This window comes from Nannobrachium achirus, assembly GCF_963921795.1.
Source record: "Nannobrachium achirus genome assembly, chromosome: 22".
Classification (NCBI taxonomy): Eukaryota; Metazoa; Chordata; class Actinopteri; order Myctophiformes; family Myctophidae; genus Nannobrachium; species Nannobrachium achirus.
This window is the reverse complement of record NC_137829.1, coordinates 13,177,773-13,199,287: the sequence shown is the minus strand read 5'-3', so window position 1 is coordinate 13,199,287 and position 21,515 is coordinate 13,177,773. Positions and strand designations below refer to the sequence as shown.

General features: G+C 45.9%; 1 protein-coding gene across 1 annotated transcript in view; it reads right to left on the bottom strand.

Moving 5' to 3' along the window:
- The window catches only part of arhgef49 (Rho guanine nucleotide exchange factor 49), a gene marked incomplete at both ends in the record, with an annotated part of 56,488 nt that overhangs the window by 23,620 nt on the left and 11,353 nt on the right, over positions 1 to 21,515 (bottom strand). The window contains 3 exons of the mRNA XM_080753589.1: positions 462 to 1,366; positions 1,914 to 2,057; positions 3,002 to 3,237. Of these exons, the coding sequence (XP_080609715.1) occupies positions 462 to 1,366; positions 1,914 to 2,057; positions 3,002 to 3,237 (1,285 nt within the window). The remainder of the gene's footprint in view (positions 1 to 461; positions 1,367 to 1,913; positions 2,058 to 3,001; positions 3,238 to 21,515) is intronic.

The following is a 21,515-nucleotide window of genomic DNA, read 5'->3' as shown; positions in this document are numbered from 1 at the left end:
CGGCTTTCCCAAAGCGATTTTAGCCCTTCATAGCTCACGCATGGTCATAAAGACCGAGCCCCGACCGTCATGTTCCCGGGTGTACATGGGTTGGGGCAGAGCGACTTATTTAGCCCCCTACAACTACACCAACATTCAAATTTCACAAACAAAGTGCTTAATAAAGTCTCACCCCTGTCTAAATAATTATAGAATGCTTGGGAAACCCGGGCCAATGCCTGTATTAAGCCATAACCTTAATAGTTTTATACTTTTTTTTTTCAAAAGTAGCTTAAATAGCCAATCCGCAAGATCAGAAGGCATCGCATTATGAGCTGGGGGACAGGGTTAAAGTGGTTGAAAGAGCATGCACAATGATGAGGAAATAATGATGGAAATATTACATTTCTGTAATTCATGGGCTCAAATAATTGCAAATAATACAGCAATTATATAATAACTGGGTAATAATTGCGGCCTACCTGTCTTCTCTCCTCCTCTCTCTCCTCGTTCTCCGTTCCTCTGGCTTCCTCTATCCTCCACGTCTCCTTCAGAGGCGGACTGAGCATCAGACCGTGCTGAAAGATCCGCCCCGCCGCCGGGCTGAGCCGTGGACTGTGAGGCCTCAGCCTTTTCCAACGGTGCAACGTCTGCTGTCCCGCCTTGACACTCCTGCTGCCTCATCCGCTTAAACTCCTCGAAGGTGGGGATGTGCAGACGACCCGCAGAGGGCCTACGGGGCTCGGGCGTGGGGTCCGACCCGTCGCCTTTACCGGCTATGTTGTCCGTGGTGTAGGAAGTCTTGACGCCCTCCAGGCGCTCCGGGGAGCTGTGGAGAGCCAGGTTGGGCGAGCTGTTCTGCCGCCGCAGCTGCAGGCGTCTCAGCACCTCCTGCTTGATGTCCTCGGGGCTGGTGATGCGCTGCACGCACAGCGGCCTGCAGTGGACCGCCGCGGGGCTCACGCGAGGGCCTACTTCCCGGTCGCCGCACGGCGCCTGGACGGCGGGCGCGCCCCCGGGGGTCGCCTGGGGCCGCAGCGGGTGGGGCTTCAGAGGCTCGGCCGCCGACCTGGCACTCTGGAGGCGGAGTTTATCCCTCAAGCCCTTCCGAGCCTCCCATTCGTCCGCTCCGCCGGGGAACAGCCACTGAGGGAAGAGGGGCAGGTCCGTCCTGGGCAGGCACCTCCGAGGGTAGAACGCCAGGCTCTCCGGGTTGGGCATCACCCCGTAATACCCCCCCTTGGGTCCGTCCGGGGCCCCGTCACACCAGTGGCTGGTGGCGGTGCAGCGGAATATAAACTCACTGTCCACGCTCCTGTAGGGGATGCCTCCCAGCGTGTACAGACCAGGGTCTGCCGCGTTGCTCCAGTTGAGGTTCTCCATGCTCCTGTAAGTAGGGGTGGGCAATATGGAAACATACACTATGAGGATATTCTTCCAAGCTGTATCACGACACACAATCTTATCACGATTATTTTTCATGCTGTTTTTTATGGTTATTTTTCATGTTAATTAACAGTACAACCACCTACAAGGTAACAAAAACTACAACAAAAAGGAGTAACAGACCATTTAGACCAGTGGTCCTCAAAGTGGGGTCCAGGGTCTCTGTGAGATCTACAGTAAAATGTACCCTTACAAGTATGTAACAGTATACAAATGAAACCAAATGGACCCTTACATTTGTATTTGTATACTGTCAGAGTTAAGTGGAGACCTTTATTTTAAAGTTTGAGAACTAATGATTTAGACCAAAATGTAGGTTTAAATTCATTCTGCAATGAATCTCTGTATTAACAATTCAACAGGATCCTTTTCTAAGGCTCCCTCATTGTATCACGAATCACGATATATATACAATATCTCTGGAAAGGAATATCGTGGAGACATTGTATCGTCTCAACGATATTTATCACTATATCGCCCAACCCTACCTGTAAGGCCTGCTGCCTCCGCTTCCAGTGTGGGCGCAGCCTCCTGGGTCCTCGCCCTGACCGGGCCCCTGGCTCTGAGGCCCCTGCCTGGCAGCGGGGCAGTAGCGCAGCCCCAGGTTGGTGAGCAGGGTGCTGCTGTTGCACCTGGACATACAGTAGGGGTGGAACCATACATTTAATAGCGATACGATACGCATCACAATACATTACATGGTTGACGATAAGATACATGGACGATATTGGTTCATTCATGGCGATAAGATACCATTCGATTCAATGATTTAAAATCGATATAGTAACTATTTAGCAAAGAAATTAAATCTGTGTGAAACGTGTCAATAGTGCAGGTTTTTTTAGAGGAAATCTATTATTAGGGATATAAAGTGTGGGTCTGTGTTGTATGTGAACGTGAACTGTGTGGTGAATGGGAGCGTGTGCCCAGTTTAGTTTTTATTTTTGTCTTTTGTTGTCTATGTGTAGTGGTTCTCTTTTCGTCTTTATGTAGGTGATGGTTTTTTCACGTGTAAAAAAAAAAAAAAAAAAAGGGGTCTGCTCAAGAGTGTCAAAGAGTGTCTGCTCAGGGACATGGCATGTAAAAATATATATATATATATATATGTATGTGAGCGGTGACAATGACATTATTATTTGAAGGATTGTTGCATGCGGCTGACTCAATAAAGTATTACATTTTTTTTATGGATATAAAGTAAACACTGTGATTCTCTAGCAAATACAGGGACATTATATTTCAACACATTTGGACAAACCTGCACCTTGACATGAACACAGAGATTACACACATTTATCAATAGACCAAGAGTAGCTGGAATGGAATTATTAAAAAAAGGAATTAGAACCCTCTTTTTTTTCTCTCTTAAAATTGCTAAATACAAGGCACAAATACTTAGTTTCCATACAATAGATTATTTGCATTGCAAAACGATTCAATACCGATTATCTGCATTGTAAAACGATACGATACAAAACGGTGCGATATTTTGCTTTCGCATATCAATATAGTACGTCATTGCAAATTAAAATCAGTTTTTCGAATTCAGTTTATACTATTATCGTTACACCCCTACCTGGACATGAGCGGGAAGGGAGCCCCCTGGAGGCCGGGGTGATACGGGGGGATGCCGGGTCCATGATGCTGGGGGAAGGAGGCCAGTGGGTTAGGGGAGAGGGGCAGGTCAGCTATGCAGGGCTGCAGGTCCATGGCGGGGGCGGGGGGGTAGTCACATGGCGGTGGCGGGGGCTTCACGTCTGGCATGGCCACCGGCCCTCGGACACGCAGACAGCAGGCGGGGGGGTGCGCAGCCTGGGGTGGGAGGGGGGGGGGGTCGCACCGAGAGGAGACATGAGATCAGATAACAGGGAAGCATGCAGGGACGTGCTGGGCCCCTGATTCAGCCCGGGGAAAAGAATTGGAGAGGCCCTCATTGCGCGCTATAGAGAGAGATATAGTAGCTGCTGCTACTCAAAGATTTGCCATTTCAGATCATGACAAGTGACAAGCCAGTGGGCCAATTACATTAGTTATATTTCGTCATTGTCGGGTGGAAACCTTGTATGTCCAAAACCGTTTGTTTTGTAGCCTATTTATCATTTAAAAAATGATTTAAACTAGTGAAAACAGCAGATCTACAAGCACACAACGCCTTGCGGTGCGAGGTGTTGTGTGCTTGTAGATCGGCTGTTTTCACTACTTTTGTGCAAACAGTTTAATTTTTACTTTTGTGCAAACAGTTTAATGTTTTCCTAATGGCCGGCCTGGACCGGACGGGAATGAACCGGCCGTTCGGGAGCTGTCCCGCTTTTCCCAATGGCCAGCATGTCCCTGAAAGCATGTACAGTACACTAGAGCCCAAATGATTTTTTGGGGTCTGGTGCCAAATCTAATTTAGGAGTGGATTATTTAGGATTTTAACAACATTTTGTCCAGAAGTCACATTTTCAAATCAACTAGAAATAGTCTAATTCTAAAATTGTAGTTTAACTTATAAGCAAAACAAGTCAATATAAAATAAACACCAGTAAGACTCCCTAATCGGGAGATAAGCGACCGTAGGTGGCCAACAGGTTCTCACCCCTAATGCTTCATACAACCGACGCGATCTTAAATACCGAATGCTTCTCACCATAGACGCGGACGGATTGCCTAATGTCTCAAGGGTTAGACGCATTGGGTGGTCTAAGAAGAAAGAAAAAAAAGTAGTTCCTGATGCGGGATTCGATACCGCTCTGAAGGCTTCTTGGTTTACCAGCCACCCGTCGCTACCGTTCACGCCACTATAAACGACGGAGCGGCGCCGTCTCAGGCGCCGATGACCCCCGTGAGTCGCCACCGAGGCGAGCGATAGCGAGCCGAGTTGCCGCGACGAGCGGTGGGAACGGCGCATGAGCCGACTCAGCCGCGTTACCGAATTACGTGCCGTTATGGACAGAATAGTAAATCTTGACCAGGGGACTGCTTCCGCCTCCGAATGTGGCTCAAAGAAGGGACTACGTTATCATTCCACGTTTTGTCAAAGATAAAAGCACAAAAAAAAAGGAACTTCCCAGTCAGTCTGGTTAGCTCAGTCGGTAGAGCATGGAGATACAAATCCAGGGACCGGTGTTCTATTCCCCGTGACGGCCGTCAGTGAAAAATATTCCAGTAAACACATGTCGGCGCATGCGTACTAAGACTCTGTCTGGTCCAAAAACTCTCTGTCCCCGTCGCATCCTAGACGCAATAGTCACTCCCAAAACTTCACAGGGGTAAAGGAAAGCAAAGACACGGCGTCGGGAGGGTGAAGCAAAGGGAGTGAGAATGGGTTGAGGTGGTTTATCTCCACAAATAGGGCAAAAATTTGTTTTTCCAAAATCTTCCTGATCCATGTTGATGACATGAGTGTAGACATGCTGTGTAGTGATATTCGTGATTTTAGGGCAAAAACTGTAGGAGCAGTGTCCAAAAATGTGTTCTAAAAATCGGCCTGAAGGTGGCGCTAGAATAGGGCCATGTGAGAAATGAGGGGTGGGGTCTCCGCGTTGCCTTGGCGGACGAATAGGTACCGGCCCCGGCTCTCCCGGACGCTCCTAGCCCGAGTTACGGCATTTTATGTGCGCTGCAGTGGCAGGGGGTCCTCCACTGGGGGCGCCACCACTTTTGCATCCGTTCTGGAGCACCAGGAGTCGGTGGTCCCCGGGAATTCCCCGTGAGCAGCCCCGTTGGGGTGGTCATTTGGTCATTTTTGCACATTTGGTCATTTTTTACATCTGGGGGTCCAGATGACCCAGGGACCCCCAGGTCCCTGGGGCTCCGGGGGTCCTTGGAGGTTGTAGTTTGGCAGGCAAGGAGTGTGTGTGTAAAATCTGGCATGGATCGGGTCAACGGGTGCGGAGATATAAGCAGGGAAAAAGTGTGACGTGTGAGCACATTTGGTCATTTTTTACATCTGGGGGTCCCCCAGGGACCTGGGGGTCCCTGGGGCTCCGGGGGTCCTTGGAGGTTGTAGTTCGGCAGTCAAGGAGTGTGTGTGCAAAATTTGGCATGGATGGGGGCAACGGTTGTGGAGATATGAGCAGGGCAAAAGTGTGACTGACGGACTGACGGACTGACTGACTGACTGACTGACTGACGCACTGACAGCCCGTGGGGCAAACTTTATTTAATTTAACCACTATACACTCTATTCAAAAAATGAATACATTTGGGGGTCCTTGACATGGAAATGTTTGCGTACCACTGATCTGGAAGATAATTAGATTGTGCCTTGCGTTGCTCTTGTACGCATGCATGCAGTACTATAGAAAGACAAATTGTATGAGCAGAACGACGCAGTATAATCAGGCCTTCACACACGCATTGTCTCTCTCTGGTTCACTGCCTATAATGAGCACACACTTGATCCTCAGTGGAGACTTTGTATCCCGGCCTTGGCCATGTGACTGACTGTCTGTATAGCCTTAATGCCACGGGGACAGTGGTGCAGTCCAAACGGATATTGGATAACCGCGGTGCCGGGGCACAGTGGCATTGTCCCCGCATGCGTGGTTCCTTAACTTGAATAATCACATTCATTTTCTATAAATGGCTCCCCCCCTCACTGTTTTTCCCTCTGTCTCTGCAGCAAAGAATGATAAGAGGGGATTATTACTGTCCTTGTCAGGCTATTAAAACACGAGATTGAGAGAGAGAGATAAAGATGGACGGAAGGGGCTGACAGAGAGAACTTAACTCATATAGTGCCAATCCCGAGAAGACTCGTGAAAAATACTCGAGTATCACATGGTGCCAATCCCGAGTATACTCGTGAAAAGTAATATATTACTGTAACGGCGGATACATTACCGAGAACAATGGCCGGAGGTCCGGAGACGAAATCCGTCGCTGATTTCGCATCATCACGGCTCCACGAGCACAAAATAGTCCCATCCATAACATTGAGGTGGACGGGGGATCTCATCTTTAATGTCCATTATCTCAAAACTACACTTTAGAAGCTAGGATGGAGGCATATGCTCGCTTATGTTACACATGGATAAAAGCTCCCGGTCCGCCATTACACAACTCCACGTGGACAAGGATCGGTTCCGGCGCAGGACCCGATGACGTCAGACCGGAAGTGATTGCGCTGTGGACTTCTGGCCTTCAAAATAAGATAACGGTAGTGATGCCAGCCTGAAGGTGGCATCGTGGACTTTATAATCCGTTAATTTCAGGGGCACTAAATGAGTTAAGTGAACTTTGGCAGGGAGAGAGCTTGGGCACGAGAGAAACACATGGGAGAATAGGATAGACAGGCAGAGAGAGAGAGAGCGCAAGGGCCAAATAGAGGCAGAGAGAGAAAGACAGACATACAGATCTAAAAAAGCATTGCAGATGCCATAGAACCCCAAATCATAACTGACTGCGGAAACCTCCCACTGGACTTCAAGCAACTTTGATTTAAGAATGTTGACATTTCTCGATATGAAAATGTCATGTCACGATTACAGCGACCAAATAAATTGCCATTTACAATATTATCGCGATAATCAAAATATCCCCAAGATCCATTATTCTGGGGCAGAACATTTTCCCAAAAATAGCAGAACTACAGTACAAGCTCACAACGCGCTGCGACGCATTGTGAGCTTGTAGATCGGCTATTTTTTGGCAAAGAGATATGGTAGAGAGAGAGTGAAATGAGACTGCATCAATTACGTTATTTCCAGTTTTACCAATCATAGAGGGTTTAAATGGTACCGGATATGCAGCTCAGCAAATAAAAGGTGAATTGATCCCAGTGCATGACAACGGAGGACAATGTCACGATAAATTTAAATCGTCTCGACATCTCTGACAGAGACCCAATTGAGAGAGAGAGAGAGAGAGAGAGAGAGAGAGAGAGAGAGTGGAGGAGAGAAGAGAAGAGAAGAGAGATGTTCCTGTGTCCAGACCATAGACTCCGGCCACTCAGCTGAATGGACAGTCTGATATAAGGCTATGGGAAGACAGAATATAAGATGATTATAACCCTAAGAGAAAGCTGTTAGTTGAGGGGACAGTAATGAAGATAACCACTTGGCTGTTAGCCCGCGGCTGGCGCTGACTCTTCCTTGCTTTGACTAATCATCAGACAGGAGTCATAGATTAGTTGGGAACTGGGCAGCCAGCAAGCCAGGCACCACTATATACTCTACTTCTCTCCCTCTCTCGTTTTCGCTATGTAATAATTAAGCTACAAATAGCATGTACAGCGTCCGAGACAGGGGTCATAATAACTACACCCAACGACTGTGACTTCTGAAGCAGAGCGCCCAAGGGCTCGCTCCTGATACATTTAATGAATAATAAGCCAAATCATTTTCTACGTACAAAATAATCCCTTGATGCTGGAAGCGGGCAGCGCTTATAGCGGCTGCTCGGCCGTAGTGGACGTATCTACAGTATGTCTTCCCTACATGCAGATGGGCGGAAGGTAGCCTCGGGTTGCTTCCAATTTCGGACTTTTGAAACCGGAAACAGATATAATTTTAGGACCTACCCAATAAAACCGTTGATGCGGCGTAGTTTTGCTTATTCTTTTTGAAAGGTTTGTTTGGTACATCCATCTTTTAGTCCAACTCGTAGCGGCTGGCAAGACTACACCTCTCTAGCATTTACAGTAAATAGGGATTGGGGAAACAAACAGGGGGGCCCGAAACAAAGCGACGTCGATTCTTCTGCTAATTGTTTCCAGTTTAGGCCACACCTAGACCGGATCAAACGGCCCGTTGTCAACGAATACCAGGCTTTCCTCCGAGGTGGAAAGACTGGTCATCCGAGGTTAGGCGGAAGGTGAGTCCAAGATGGGACTTTTCCCACTACTCCGAGCTGAAAATAGCCAAGCTTTCTAGATCTGCTATTGTATGGGAATGTCTGCCCAGTTTTGCAGAAGGTTGGCCTATTATGACATGCCCAGAACAGGGATGCCAGGGTATGTTCTTAAGAACTCATTTGATTGTGAGACAGATTGTGAAACAGAGAACCACTTTATATACTGTATGTGGTAATTCAAATATTTTCAGTTTAACTGTAGCTTGTAGATTGTCAGTCTTTCATGGTAACAGGCCAATAAACACTGTTCTGTCCCGTTTCGGTTGCAAGCGTGTGTGTGTGTGCGTGCGTAAGTGCGCGCGTGCGTGTGCATGAGTGTATACAAGCGTGAGTGTGCGTACGGACAATACGTGTGTGCATGCATGACTGCGTGTTTGTCTGCACACCACCTTTGATGGGATAGAAAAGTGCTGACTTGTGAATCGTACGCTTCATTAGCATGAGGAGTGCTTGTCTAATAAGTAGACGGTATGTCACTCAGTGTGTGTGTGTGTGTGTGTGTGTGTGTGTGTGTGTGTGTGTGTGTGTGTGTGTGTGTGTGTGTGTGTGTGACTGTGCGCGCATGTTGTTTAGTATTCCACCTCTCCTTCTGCCAGGCTTCCCAACCCCTCTCTCTCTCTCTCTCTCTCTCTCCTCTCTCTCTCTCTCTCCTCTCTCCTCTCTCTCTCTCTCGCTCTCTCGCTCTCTCTCTCTCTCTGTCTCTCTCTCATTGAATTATGGCTGATTGTAAAGGTTTGTGGAGGTCTGTTCCCCATTGCTACTAGCAGTAAGCAGGGGATAAGTCATCCCCATTAACTCCACAGTAAATCAGCCTCAGCGTCCCAGCATGCACAGAGGCTGATCTCTACAGAAAATGATGGCGGAGTCAGCGGACTGGACAGAGGGAAAATTGGGAAATAAATCATTATTAGAAAATACTATATCTTGCGTCTGTGTGTAACTGTGCGGCCTGTGCGTACAGTAGGCCTATCTGTCCATTTGAAAGGACATGTGTATGTGCATGCATACTGATCTACAAGCTCACAATGCGTTGCGATATTGTGAGCTTGTAGATCGGCTATTTTCAAATGGCCGTAATGTATATAGAGCTGAAGTGGTTAATGTATGTTTAATCTACAGTACAAAGTAACTAGTAACTACAATTTTAAAATAATTGCGGAGTAAAAGTACAATGTTTGGATCTGAGATGTAGTAGAATTAAAAGTATTGGAAATTGGAAATACTCAAGTAAAGTACAAATACCTCATGTACAGTACCTAAGTAAATATACTTAGTTACTTTACACCGATGTATTTGTATGCATACCGTATGTACATGTGTGTGTATGTCTATTTCCCCCTCTCCAGCTGAACTACACAGCAAGCAGCATCCTATCCCTGGGATCAGATTCCTCCTCTCTCAGCCACCAGGTACGGATTCTCCTGGCAGCGTGTGGGGCCAGTGCTCCAGTCTAAACTTACCCCATTTTAATCAAGCCCTGGGGCCCTCTCCGCTACGCCGCTGCTTTCTTTGGCTCCGGTCCCAGATGCCCGGGTCTTCCTCCTCTCCCCCTTAGTGCAGCGATATGTCTAGAGAGCGTGAGCACAGATCCAGACAGATGTGGCTCCGAGCTGGAAGGAGAGAAAAGCAGAACATAGATCGATGAGCGGTGTTCCTTTAAGGGCCAGTCTGGAGGAGGACAAGTGGAAAAGTTTGCTCTGGTGAGCATCGCTGGTCTTTGTTGTGATGTAGGCTACTGTATGTATGGATCAGTGATGGGCAATCCCGTTCATTTCAGTGAACGGATCATTTCGTTCACGTTCATGGTAATGATCCGTTCAAATGATTCGTTCAAATGATTCGTTCATAACGCAATCGTCCCGTGAAAAACACAATCGCGGGAGTGTTTTTATTACGTCGCGAGTACAGCCCGTCGTCGCGTTCTGTCTGCCCGCCGGGGCTATTAGGGGGAGGGGCGGGGGTGTGAACGAAAGTGTGAACGAAAGTGTGAACGACCCATTTCAGGGATTTGAACGAATCGTTCACGAGTCATGCTAATGATTCGAATCTTTTGAACGAATCACTCATGAACGACACATCACTAGTATGGATGTATATGGATGGATACTGTATATGTATGGATGGATGGATGGATAGATATATGATAGATACATTATCTACCGGCACATAGCGTTCATACAGAGATAAATACACACTATGACTAGAAAGAAGAAAAGCAAGAGGGAGGGAGGGAGATTGTGACTTTGATAACAGAGGGATTTGATACTGTAAACCAAGCCGTGGCCTAAGCTTGCAGATTGAATTAGACGTAAATCAATTACATAATTAAAGTTGATATCTCGATCAGGGGAGTAACAGATTACACACACCTTGCCAAAAGCCTATCACTGCACTTTATGCGTGTGTGCAAGCAAGCGTGTGTGTGTGTGCGCGCGCGCGCGCGCGCGCGCGCGTGTGTGTGTGTGTGTGTGTGTGTGTGTGTGTGTGTGTGTGTGTGTGTGTGTGTGTGTGTGTGTGTGTGTGTGTGTGTGTGTGTTTGTGTGTGTGTGCGTGCATGCGTTCTTGAGAAAAGGTCATGTGTTCCAACAAAGAGCCTGAGGATACACATTGAACGGTACATCCTATGAGAGCAACATCAGACCCAGCACCAGTCAGTCGGACATTATTATGAACTACGATCATTGCGTTCAACCCAGGGGCCAGACATTAAACAATAACACTAACAGCAGCAACACTGTTCAACAGAGACATGTACTGAGCACCTTGGGTTCATTCTAGAACATTCAACCCTCCCTGTTGACCTTCATCTTCTTCTTCACCACAGTTTTGCCTCATAGATTGCAAGGTGCAATACTTTACAGCCAATGCCATGATATAATGCTCGTATTAAGTAAATCACTAACAATTACATACATGACAATTATAAAGAGGATTCCAGGTTCGATAACAATAAAGTTGTTAAACCCACACATCTCATCGTGACTTACAACAACCTACTTCCACAACAAAATTAACACTCACATCACGCGGGAATCTTGATTCCACTGAAAAAGAATCATCCTCACCTGGTTTTATCCAGCAAAACCGTCCATCCACTGACTAGACCGATATCTTCAGTCACAGTCCCTTACATACAGTGCATACTACACAGCACATACATACGTTCATCAAACCAACCAACTGACGTCATCCGTGATGCTGGCTCCCCCTGTGACCAGACCCTGTGTGGGTGTGGGGGAGTGTTGTGGCCGCATCCCTCTCTGTCTGTGTCTGTGACGAGCCCCTGTCACAGACAAGTGTCCTGTTCTCCCACCCCCTCCAGCCCCCAGAGAGGTCTGACATGATTGAGACTGTGGTCGCACCCCTTTTCTACCACGCATCTTGTTTTATAATTGCACCAATGCTGACTTTGTGATTTGACATATCGCATTTATATACACAACGTATATCTTTTCATACAGTATAAGCATTTAGTGTCAGATCTGAAAAACGAGGAAGCCTCCTCCATAATTCCATGTCTGTGTAGCAAGCACGCTGGCTTGATCTTGCACTGTAGGCGGGGGCGGCAGTGGCTCAGGGGTAGAGAAACCGTCATTAGAACATGGAGGGTTCCTGAAGGGTTCTCAGTTCGATCCCGGGCTCCTCCAGAGTTAGTGTCGAAGAGGCCTTGAGCAAGACTCTGAACCCCTAGGCCTTGCATCATGGTTTCCTCTGCCATCAGTGTATGAATGTGTGTGTGTGTGTGTGCGTGTGTGCGTGCGTGCGTGCGTGCGTGCGTGCGTGCGTGCGTGCGTGCGTGCGTGCGTGCGTGCGTGCGTGCGTGCGTGCGTGTGTGTGTGTGAATGGGTGAATGTAATGCACAATCTATGTAAAGTGCCTTGGATAAAGGTGCTATATAAATGCACCATTTACCATTTAGTAGATATCTATCTTTGGAGCTAACAACAGGGCGCTCAGTGCATAAGGAGAAGCCTCCTCCCTTTCAGCCTTCTCACACACAGTGAGAATAACCATCTAACCAGTCTTTCAGAAAAGATGGAAAATTGTGTATGGCCAGTGAAGTGTCTCTTTTCTATCCGGTAAGTGTGTAAATCAGGGAACCAATCCCCAAAGGTTCCAGCCCATTACATCTGTTCTCCCCTTGTGGGCACTTCACACCCACTGCAGGTGCAGCTATACAGTAGAGACCTGACTTGTTTGCTTGGATATTGTGCCTGAAAACTAAGGCAGCCTAAGCTGTAAAATCCTGACTCCGTTAATCTAACTCTGAGTTACGAATGCATAAATTAACAATGAAGATGTTATTGTGTCAGTCATTATATACAGTAGACAGTCATTGGCCGCGTATGTGAATGTGTACTGTGTTTCTCTCTCTGCTGTTTGTGTTTGCACCAGGATTTGTATTTCTGTGCCTTACTTGGAAGTGTGTTTCTACTTATTTTGAAGTAATGGTCTTGGGTTTCCAGTCTTTCATTATAGTTGTCTTGTCTGTCCACCTTGTGATTATTGTTCACATGTGTCACCTGGGTCCTGTTTGACCCAGCCAATTGCTGGGTTGATTGTCCTTGAGATCATCTGTGTCTTCTTGTTAGTTGTGATACTGAAACTCCGGCCGTATAAATATAATGGCTATAAAGATGCAGTTGTTAAGTAGAGCCACAGACAGTACATCTCTTTCATTTGCATTAGAAACATAATGTCGTTTTGGGTATGCTAATTAGTCGGGTAGAGCCTCTGGTAAAAAAAAAAGGGAAGAAAGCAAGATGTTTTGGCTATTATCTCTGGAAGCAAGGTCCAATCTGCTCAGTTTAAAGCTTGTTGGATGCATGCGTGATTTGACTGGTGGGCCAGTCAATATTGCACCACCGGCCGGAAGTGGCTCGCAGGCCGGAGTTTGAGTATCACTGGGGTACACTGTGTCTGCGCTTGAAGCCTACGTACATGTGTCCCAGCAGGGTGTCTTCTTTCAGATCTATAGTCGCAGACAAAGTGATAATAACCTGTTTCCATGCTTCTCACACCTCCAATGCTTCACAGAGGATCCTCCTCACACCTCTCATCTGTCTGCGAGCAGCTTCTTCTGTGTGTGTGTGTGTGTGTGTGTGTGTGTGTGTGTGTGTGTGTGTGTGTGTGTGTGTGTGTGTGTGCGTGCGTGCGTGTGTGCGTGCGTGCGTACGTGTGATGTGTGTCACTCTTGTGCATGTCTGTCTGTCAGTCTCACAGTCATCATCACACGGCATGCCTACAGTTAAATGTCACCCTGACGCCGGTCTTGCACGAACATTCTGCATTCACAGAGATGTCATGTTGAGTCAACCAGGAGTATTGAACAACTGCCTCAAGTCTAATTTATAGGCTACAGTGGAAGACAACCCCTGTGAGCCAGATTCATTTTGGCTCGTTGATGTAATTTGGAACGTCTCGGAGGCTGTGAGCCACTTGGCTCATACTGTACCTCCTTAAACTGTCTATGGGCTCACACCGTTGCCATTGCCATGGACACAGGACGCTTGTCAGTGAGCTGATCTATCCGTTATACGGTAAATGCCCTGCAGGGGCGTCACAAGGGGGGAGGGGAGTGGGACTGAGTTACTAGGGCCCAAGGTGGAGGGGCCTTCATTATTTTATACTTTAGCTATTGAAAAATAGCAGATATACAAGCTCACAGCGCGGCACCGAGTGCCGCACTGCGAGCTTGTAGATCGTGAAAATGTGTGCAAATCTTGTATTTTTAAAGCGAACATTTGGAACTAAAATTTTGCTTCTGGGGGGTCCCTGGAACTAAATATTTTGAGATGGGTGTCCGTGGCCAAACACATATAATTTTGGGGGTCTTTTACATGAAAAGGTTTGAGCACCACTGACATAGAAACATAGTTAAAAAGAAAAATAAACTTAGAAGGATTTGAAATATTTAAAGCCTTGCACAAATTTTCACCATTTAAAAAAAATAGCAGATCTGCTATTTTTCAATAGTTAAAGCACACAATAACACGTAATAATGCATTCCCAGTCTAAATGGGTTAAACCCCCCCTATGAAGAACATTCATGGGGGCCCGCTGTGAATCCTTGTACCAAGGGCCCAGAATTTGTTGCAACACCCCTGATGCTCTGAGCTCTGAGCCATGATGACTCATGACATGAGCCACAGCTTGACTTACACAGTATGAACCCCATAGAATCTAAAGTTTACAATGTTAGAGTGATTCAAATTTAGCTAATTGATTATTGCAAAAAATAACTAAAATATATTGCAATTGATTTAACACTATTGTTTAGAGTTTAGACGTAATTAACTCTGTGGGGCAACCTTGTCCTTCTTCCCAGCCAAGGAATGTCTTTGGAGTTTCTGTCACGACTTCTGTGTGTGCAGATTCTAGTTTAGTTTATTCTCCAGTCAGGGAGTGAAGTCAAGGAGTGCATTTTTAGTTGTTTTTTTGTCTGTTTGTGAGCCAATACTGACTAATATCATCAACTAACACATTTTGGTCCATAACGATATGTGTGTGTGTGTGTGTGTGTGTGTGTGTGTGTGTGTGTGTGCGTGCATGCGTGCGTGCGTGCGTGCGTGCGTGCGTGCGTGCGTGCGTGCGTGTGTGCGTGTGTGTGTGGGGGGTGTGCGTGTGCTTGTGTGTGTGAGTGACAGGCAGGCCAAGTCAAGCACAGCCAGAGAGCAGAGCAGCTTCTTACCAGCCCAGTCAGACGTCTCTGTGGGACCCAACCAGGTGGAGCCTGATTCAGCTACAGTGTGATCTGTATTGTGTCACACTGTGTGTGTGTGTGTGTGTGTGTGTGTGTGTGTGTGTGTGTGTGTGTGTGTGTGTGTGTGTGCGTGCGTGCGTGCGTGCGTGCGTGCGTGCGTGCGTGCGTGCGTGCGTGCGTGCGTGCGTGCGTGCGTGCGTGCGCGTCATTATGTTACTTCCATCTTCTTTTTTCAACGCATGACAAATAGGGAAAATAGCAGGTCTTCTATTTTTTTAAATGTTTAGCAAAATACAGTTTTGAAATGTTTAGCCTATAATGACATGGCAGGTTGAAAGTACAATTAACATACAGTAGTGCGTAATAGAAGCAGTACTAACACAGTAATACAAATGATGCACTGTATTTGTGCCCGAGTGCCTCTGCCTGCTGTGTGTGTGCGTGTCTCGCAGTGTGCGGTATAAAATGGCAGTCTGACTGTAATGGCCCTCATACTGTGAGCTGGCGTGTAGACACAGAGGCAAATGCTGGTAAAACACCAGCCGTCACTGGGATCTGTCACATCCTACTAAAGCTGAACTGCAAGACGCTGACAGTCAAACATGGCTGGGCTGGGTGACGGGCCTCTTTTCTTTTTTTCTTTTTTTTTTACAAGCCACCGAAGCCATAAACAACAGCAACAAAACCCAGTAATAATCACAATAATAAGTCTATTGTGAGCGAGGGGACCAGACATGATAAAAGTAGGGCAGTAATGTCATGTGAGGTGCAAAGGCTAGACGAGAGGCATTCAACAGCATTCAGTAACACTTTGGAATTCTAACAATTGTGATGTGATTTCCCATTGATCTCTACAACAGCACATAATGCAACACACACCAACACAGATCAGTACCAAACTAGAAAGGAGCAATTCATGGGAAATTGCAAGTGTGGTTGCACTGATGTGAGTCGCGAGGAATCGGCTGGGTAAGGGAATTCCTTCATCAACATTTATTGTGGTGTCAAGTGAAGCATGGCCAAGCCTGTCTGATTGGACATTATATTGTCCAAACAGAAAAGGGACAGAACAAATCCATTGAACTCAATAGACTTTTGGGGTTACAGAAAAGTTAACAGCAGGCCAAGGACCCCCTTAGTTGAGAGAGAGATGAAGCAGGGACCCCCACAACCTTATCATACCGGTAGATTACATATAGTTTCATCAGTGTATTTTGGATTAATGTCAATTTGTGTTTTCTAACCACTTGAACCGTCCATACTTAATAAACTTGACTTTCACTTGAGTCTGCTCTTTTTCCCCTCTAAATCATACCTCTTTGCCGAAAATAGCCGATCTACAAGCTCACAACCCAACGCGAGGCGTTGTGGGATTGTAGATCTTCTATTTTTTGCTAAAGTTCTCAGAATATGGACATTATAGGGTTCAAGTGGTTCATATAAAAAAGGAGAAAAAAAGGTTTCTATCACACAGAAATTTGGAGGACCCCCTGTAGTAACTCTGAGGACCCCCTTGGGGTCCCGGACCCCCTGTTGAAGACCCCTGCTCTAGGTGAAACGAAACAGACATGAACAAAAGGCTGGTTGCCCACAGCAACCAAACTAATAAAGGGTAATTTAGTCTATAATAATTCAATGCACTCAACACGTTTATCCCTTGAAAATACTGCATGTCATTTTTGTTATTTCACATGGCCAATCAACTAAATTAGCCTTCAGTCAATCCACAATGCTACCGGTTCACCCCCTATTTGCTCTGGTAATTGAGTGTAAGTGCTGGGTTGTCAGCCTTTCTATCATCTCTATGGCTCTATGGCTGTGACAGACAGAAACATGTAGCGATCCCACACTCTGTCGCGCTGAACGTCGTGCCACACAAAATACCTTTTAATTTGTTTGAAACAACTTCAGGTGCAGTAAATGAACTGCATAAGCCTGTTAACAACCTGAAAATGCAAAGTGTCACATGTATGCAAATGAACACAAAGGCGAGCACACAAATGATTCATCTCAGGAGGTGGAGAGGCCGCCTGGGAATCGGAAGGTCGCCGGTTTCATCCCCCTCCTGGCTTAGCGTCAAAGTGTCCCTGAGAAGACTCAACTGTTCCCCAAACATACCCTGTCCCTGTGGGCCCTCTGCTCCTAATAGTTAGGATTGGTAAATGCAGAGGACAAATGACAGGTAGCCTATGCCAGTGCTTCTCAAACTTTAATTTAAACTAACAATTTACAGTTTAATTTGACATTTTAGAGGTATTAAAAAAAACCTCTAAAATGACAAATTAAACATTGGCCAAATTGTCAAATATTAGAGGCAGAAATTGTGAAAATAGCCAATCTACATGCTTGTGAGCATGTAGATCTGCTATTTTCACAATAGAACCGTGTTATACAGAATGTAATGCATCAAGTCTTAGTGCTCGTCAGGTTGGGGGTGGGGGGGGGGGGGGGGGGGGGGCTGTCGCCAGTTAAAATATGATCATTTTGGGGGTCGCAACCTGAAAAGGTTGAGAACCATGGCTTATGCGCAAATGTGCTTGGCAAATACCCCAAACTACAACTAAAGGGGACACAATTAACTAGTATCCTGTACTTCTGGCAGATTTTCATATGCAGCCACCTCCACATTAAGATCCTCAGTAAAAGAAATGACCCAAATTCTGTTTTTCTCTTTGCAATCTTAAAGTTAATTTAACACAACAGTATATCTTACAGTGTGATTTTCTCTGCCTAATCCATATTCATCTGTCAGGCACAAAAGCTATTCATCCTGAAGTTTCTAATCTTTCTATCCTTATCCTTGGGAAATCCTATTTACCATACAGGCAGGAGAGCCCCAGACTCACAGCTCAGCTTAGCTCAGTTTCAGTGTTAACCTATTGATCACTCCTCGTAATGCTTATCTGCAGAGGCTTGCATAAGAGGAGCCAGCAACAACCATTATCATTCATTTTCATTATAAGATCATGCGCAATTGTACGTCAATAACAGTGGAGGAATTTCTCCCCTGAAACCAATGATCCAAATAATGAAATTATATCCCAGACCATTGCCTGGCAGGGATAAACGGAAAACAATACATAATTTCAGGATGTGCCATCCCCCTAAGATCATGCAACCAGCATTAAACCACTAATGATGGGAACAGACTAGACAGTTTAATGCTTTATTATACCCCTGAATTGGACAATGGACATGTCAAATGCTATTCAAGATCTGCATCGGTCTGTGCAAAATAAGGCAGGTCATGGACACACAATGTTCTTGCAGTTTGCAGAGATGAAAGTCAAAACTAAGGATGGGCATTGGGTAACATATCAATATCAATATCAGTATATCAATATTATATTGATTGTGTGATATGATACTAGATATCATCTGGGATTTATTTGGGGATATGGTAATATTGTGTTGTATTTTTCTGGTTTTAAAGGCATATTTTCCTTCTACAAATCAAACTATTTTAAGGATGTATGCGGATAGTTCTTCAATCACTTCTTAAATTGTGTGATGCTGAGCCTTCTTTATGACTGGATTTTGAAGTTCTCTGGCGTGTCTGAGGTTTAATAACACACCAGTTTAGACAAATGGAACAACACTGCATAGTTGGACAACCTTGGTTAAAATGACTGCATCATGCAGTTGAGCTATAGCATTGGTTCTCAACCTGTGGGTCGGGACCCCCAGAGGGGTCCCCAAATTATTTTGGGGGGGTCCCCAGATGATTAACTTAATGTGCAACATTGGTTTCTCACTCAACTGTAAACAGACCAACATACAGTTTAAGTGTATAGAGGGTTTATGCACATTTCTAAAATGACAATTTAAGGACTTTAATTACAAATTAAACATTGGTCAAATTGTAAAATATAAGAGGCTGAATTGAGCATTTAGATCTGCTATTTTCACAATAGAACCATGTTAAACAAAATGTAATGCCTCGACTCTTAGTGCTCGTCAGGGTGGGGGGTTCCCAGTTAAAATATGATTATTTTGGGGATTGCGGCCTGAAAAGGTTGAGAACCCCTGAGTATCCCCAGTATCACTATTGTGAGCATGTGGCATCTCATAGCAATCACAATTAAAGTTATGTAAACACACACGCACGCACATGCAGAGGAGTGTGTTGTTAAGCAGGCCAGGCGTTAGGTTAGGTAATAAGACACAGGATCCTAATGAAGTGAAGTGCCTCTCTATCTCCTGTCAAGCTGAAAGGGGATGGAAGGTAAGGGAGAGGAGAGGAGAGTAGGGGTGGGGGAGGGGAGACACAGGATATTCATCGCTAGAGAGAATTGAGGAAGTGAGGATGGATGGGACGCATCCTCCTATAGCGATTCCCGAGCGATTTGTTTTGGGGAGCGCTCTGTGTTCACTCAACCCCCACGTATCGTACGCGAAAGGTTTTACAACAGATGCATGGCTTTCACTTGAAAGCCAGGAAGACACGGCACCAGCCAACGAGCCAGCAGCCAATGGCCTTCTGCGTCGCCAAGCACTTTGTCCAAGTCAGCAAGCCGTGGTGACAGGAACGGGTTGCCAGGTGAAGCAGGTTACCAGGAGAGTCATTTGGGGGGCATCGGGGAATGGCAATTGCCACCCCCTAGCCTAGAGCTCACATTTAACCTCAAATTCCATTATTTTATGCATATTGTACCATTCATTTAAGGAGGCCACTTTCAATGTGGCCTCCCTATTTTGGGAATGTCATTACGAACATTTTCCCTTTTCGCTACCAAACAAATATTTTAGAAATAGGGCAAAGTGGTAACTTCCTTTTTGCCACCCAAAATGTATTTCTGAAATTACGCAGGTTACCACCACGGCTCCTGCTCTCAGCCAGCGGCAGCGATGGGGTACGGGGTTTTGAGGACAACTGGCTAGGGAATCACTTGCACACAGACAGGGGAGAGATGAGAAACCAGAGAAGGGAGACAGGGAGACAGGGAGACGGGGAGACAGGGGTGGGGTGGATGTGGGTGGGGCGGTATGGAGCCTCCATCACCCTTGGATGGATGGAGGTGGAGGAGCTTCTTCAAAGAGGGAGATAGGAGACAGTGTTCCGTCATTGATTATAGCTCGACACTGACACACCGGAGACCATTCAGTCTCCCTGCCTCGCCCTTTGTGCCTTTATCTCTCTCTCTATCTCTCTCTCGTTTTGTACTTATACTTTTGGTACTTTAATTTTGATGCCAACACTTTCATACTTTTACTCGAATACATTTTGAATTCCGGACTTTTACTTGTAACGGAGTACATGCGGAGTACATCGCCCTTTGTGCCTTTATCTTTCTCTCTCTCTCTCTCTCTCTCTCTCTCTCTCTCTCTCTCTCTCTTTCTCTTTATAAAACACCCTGAAGCACATTCACAGACACAGACACGTGCACACGCACGCACGCACACACACACACACACACACACACACGCAACACACACACACACACACACACACACACACACACACACACACACACACACACACACACACACACACACACACACACACACACACGCACACAAACACACACACTTACACGCACGCACACACCAAGTACGCACCGCCCTCTCGCTCTCCCTCTTGCCGTTTCTCTTATTATGTTTTTCTATCTTTCTTTCTCCATCCCATCCTCATCAGTGGGTGAATGTGGGTTAATGAAGTGCCGCCCCCGAGGCATCGCCACCTCTTCCTAGTGGAGGAGAGGGGGAGAGGGGGAGAGGGGGAGCGAGGGAGCGGTGAGGTGGAGGGGGTAAGAGGAGGAGAAGTACTGAAGTGTAACATCAAAGGTGGAGGTGTGGAAGAGCGGAGCCTCATTTGTCGGGTGGAAACGTTTCCAATGAATGGAAAAATATTCTGTGTTCCGATATATCCAATATAGTTATTATTTAGTCATTAGCTTCTCTTGTTAATACTTTTCATTGGTTAAAAATATTTTCCAACTATTACTATTTCTACAACCTCACAACGTGTCACGTTGCCCTACTTCCTCACATACTCTTGTACACTGCCTGCATTATGTTGAAATATGGAGATACAAGGCTTCTACAGTCTATAACCTTTCAACATTATACTTTGTCGTGCAATACAGCAGAACCGTACACTAAAGCACGGTCGCTTGCAGAAATTAAGCAATTTTCAAGGGAAAAGTGCAATGTCTGAATTGAGGCTTTAATTGGAGCCAGTGTCTGCGGGATGTGTACGACTCCCATCTTCCGGGAGAAGAAGAGAAACAGACGATCTGATTGTAGATTGTATGCTGAGGGCCCTGCTGTAGTTTATTTTGAGCAGCTCTCTTTGTGCCGAGTTAAAAATAACGCTAAAATGTAATGAAACTAAAAAGATCTGTTCGGTAGTAGTACAGAGCAACTATACTTCAGTCCCCGAAATATGAGGTTTTCATTTTATCTTGACCGAACGTCAACAAACAGTTTATATTGTTTTTTTTAAGGTTTGTTGTTGAGTGTTACGCTGTGTAATGAGGCTCATTCAATAACGTATATAATCTCAAGAGATACATAAACCCTATTTTGGGCAGATTCTCCAAGTGTT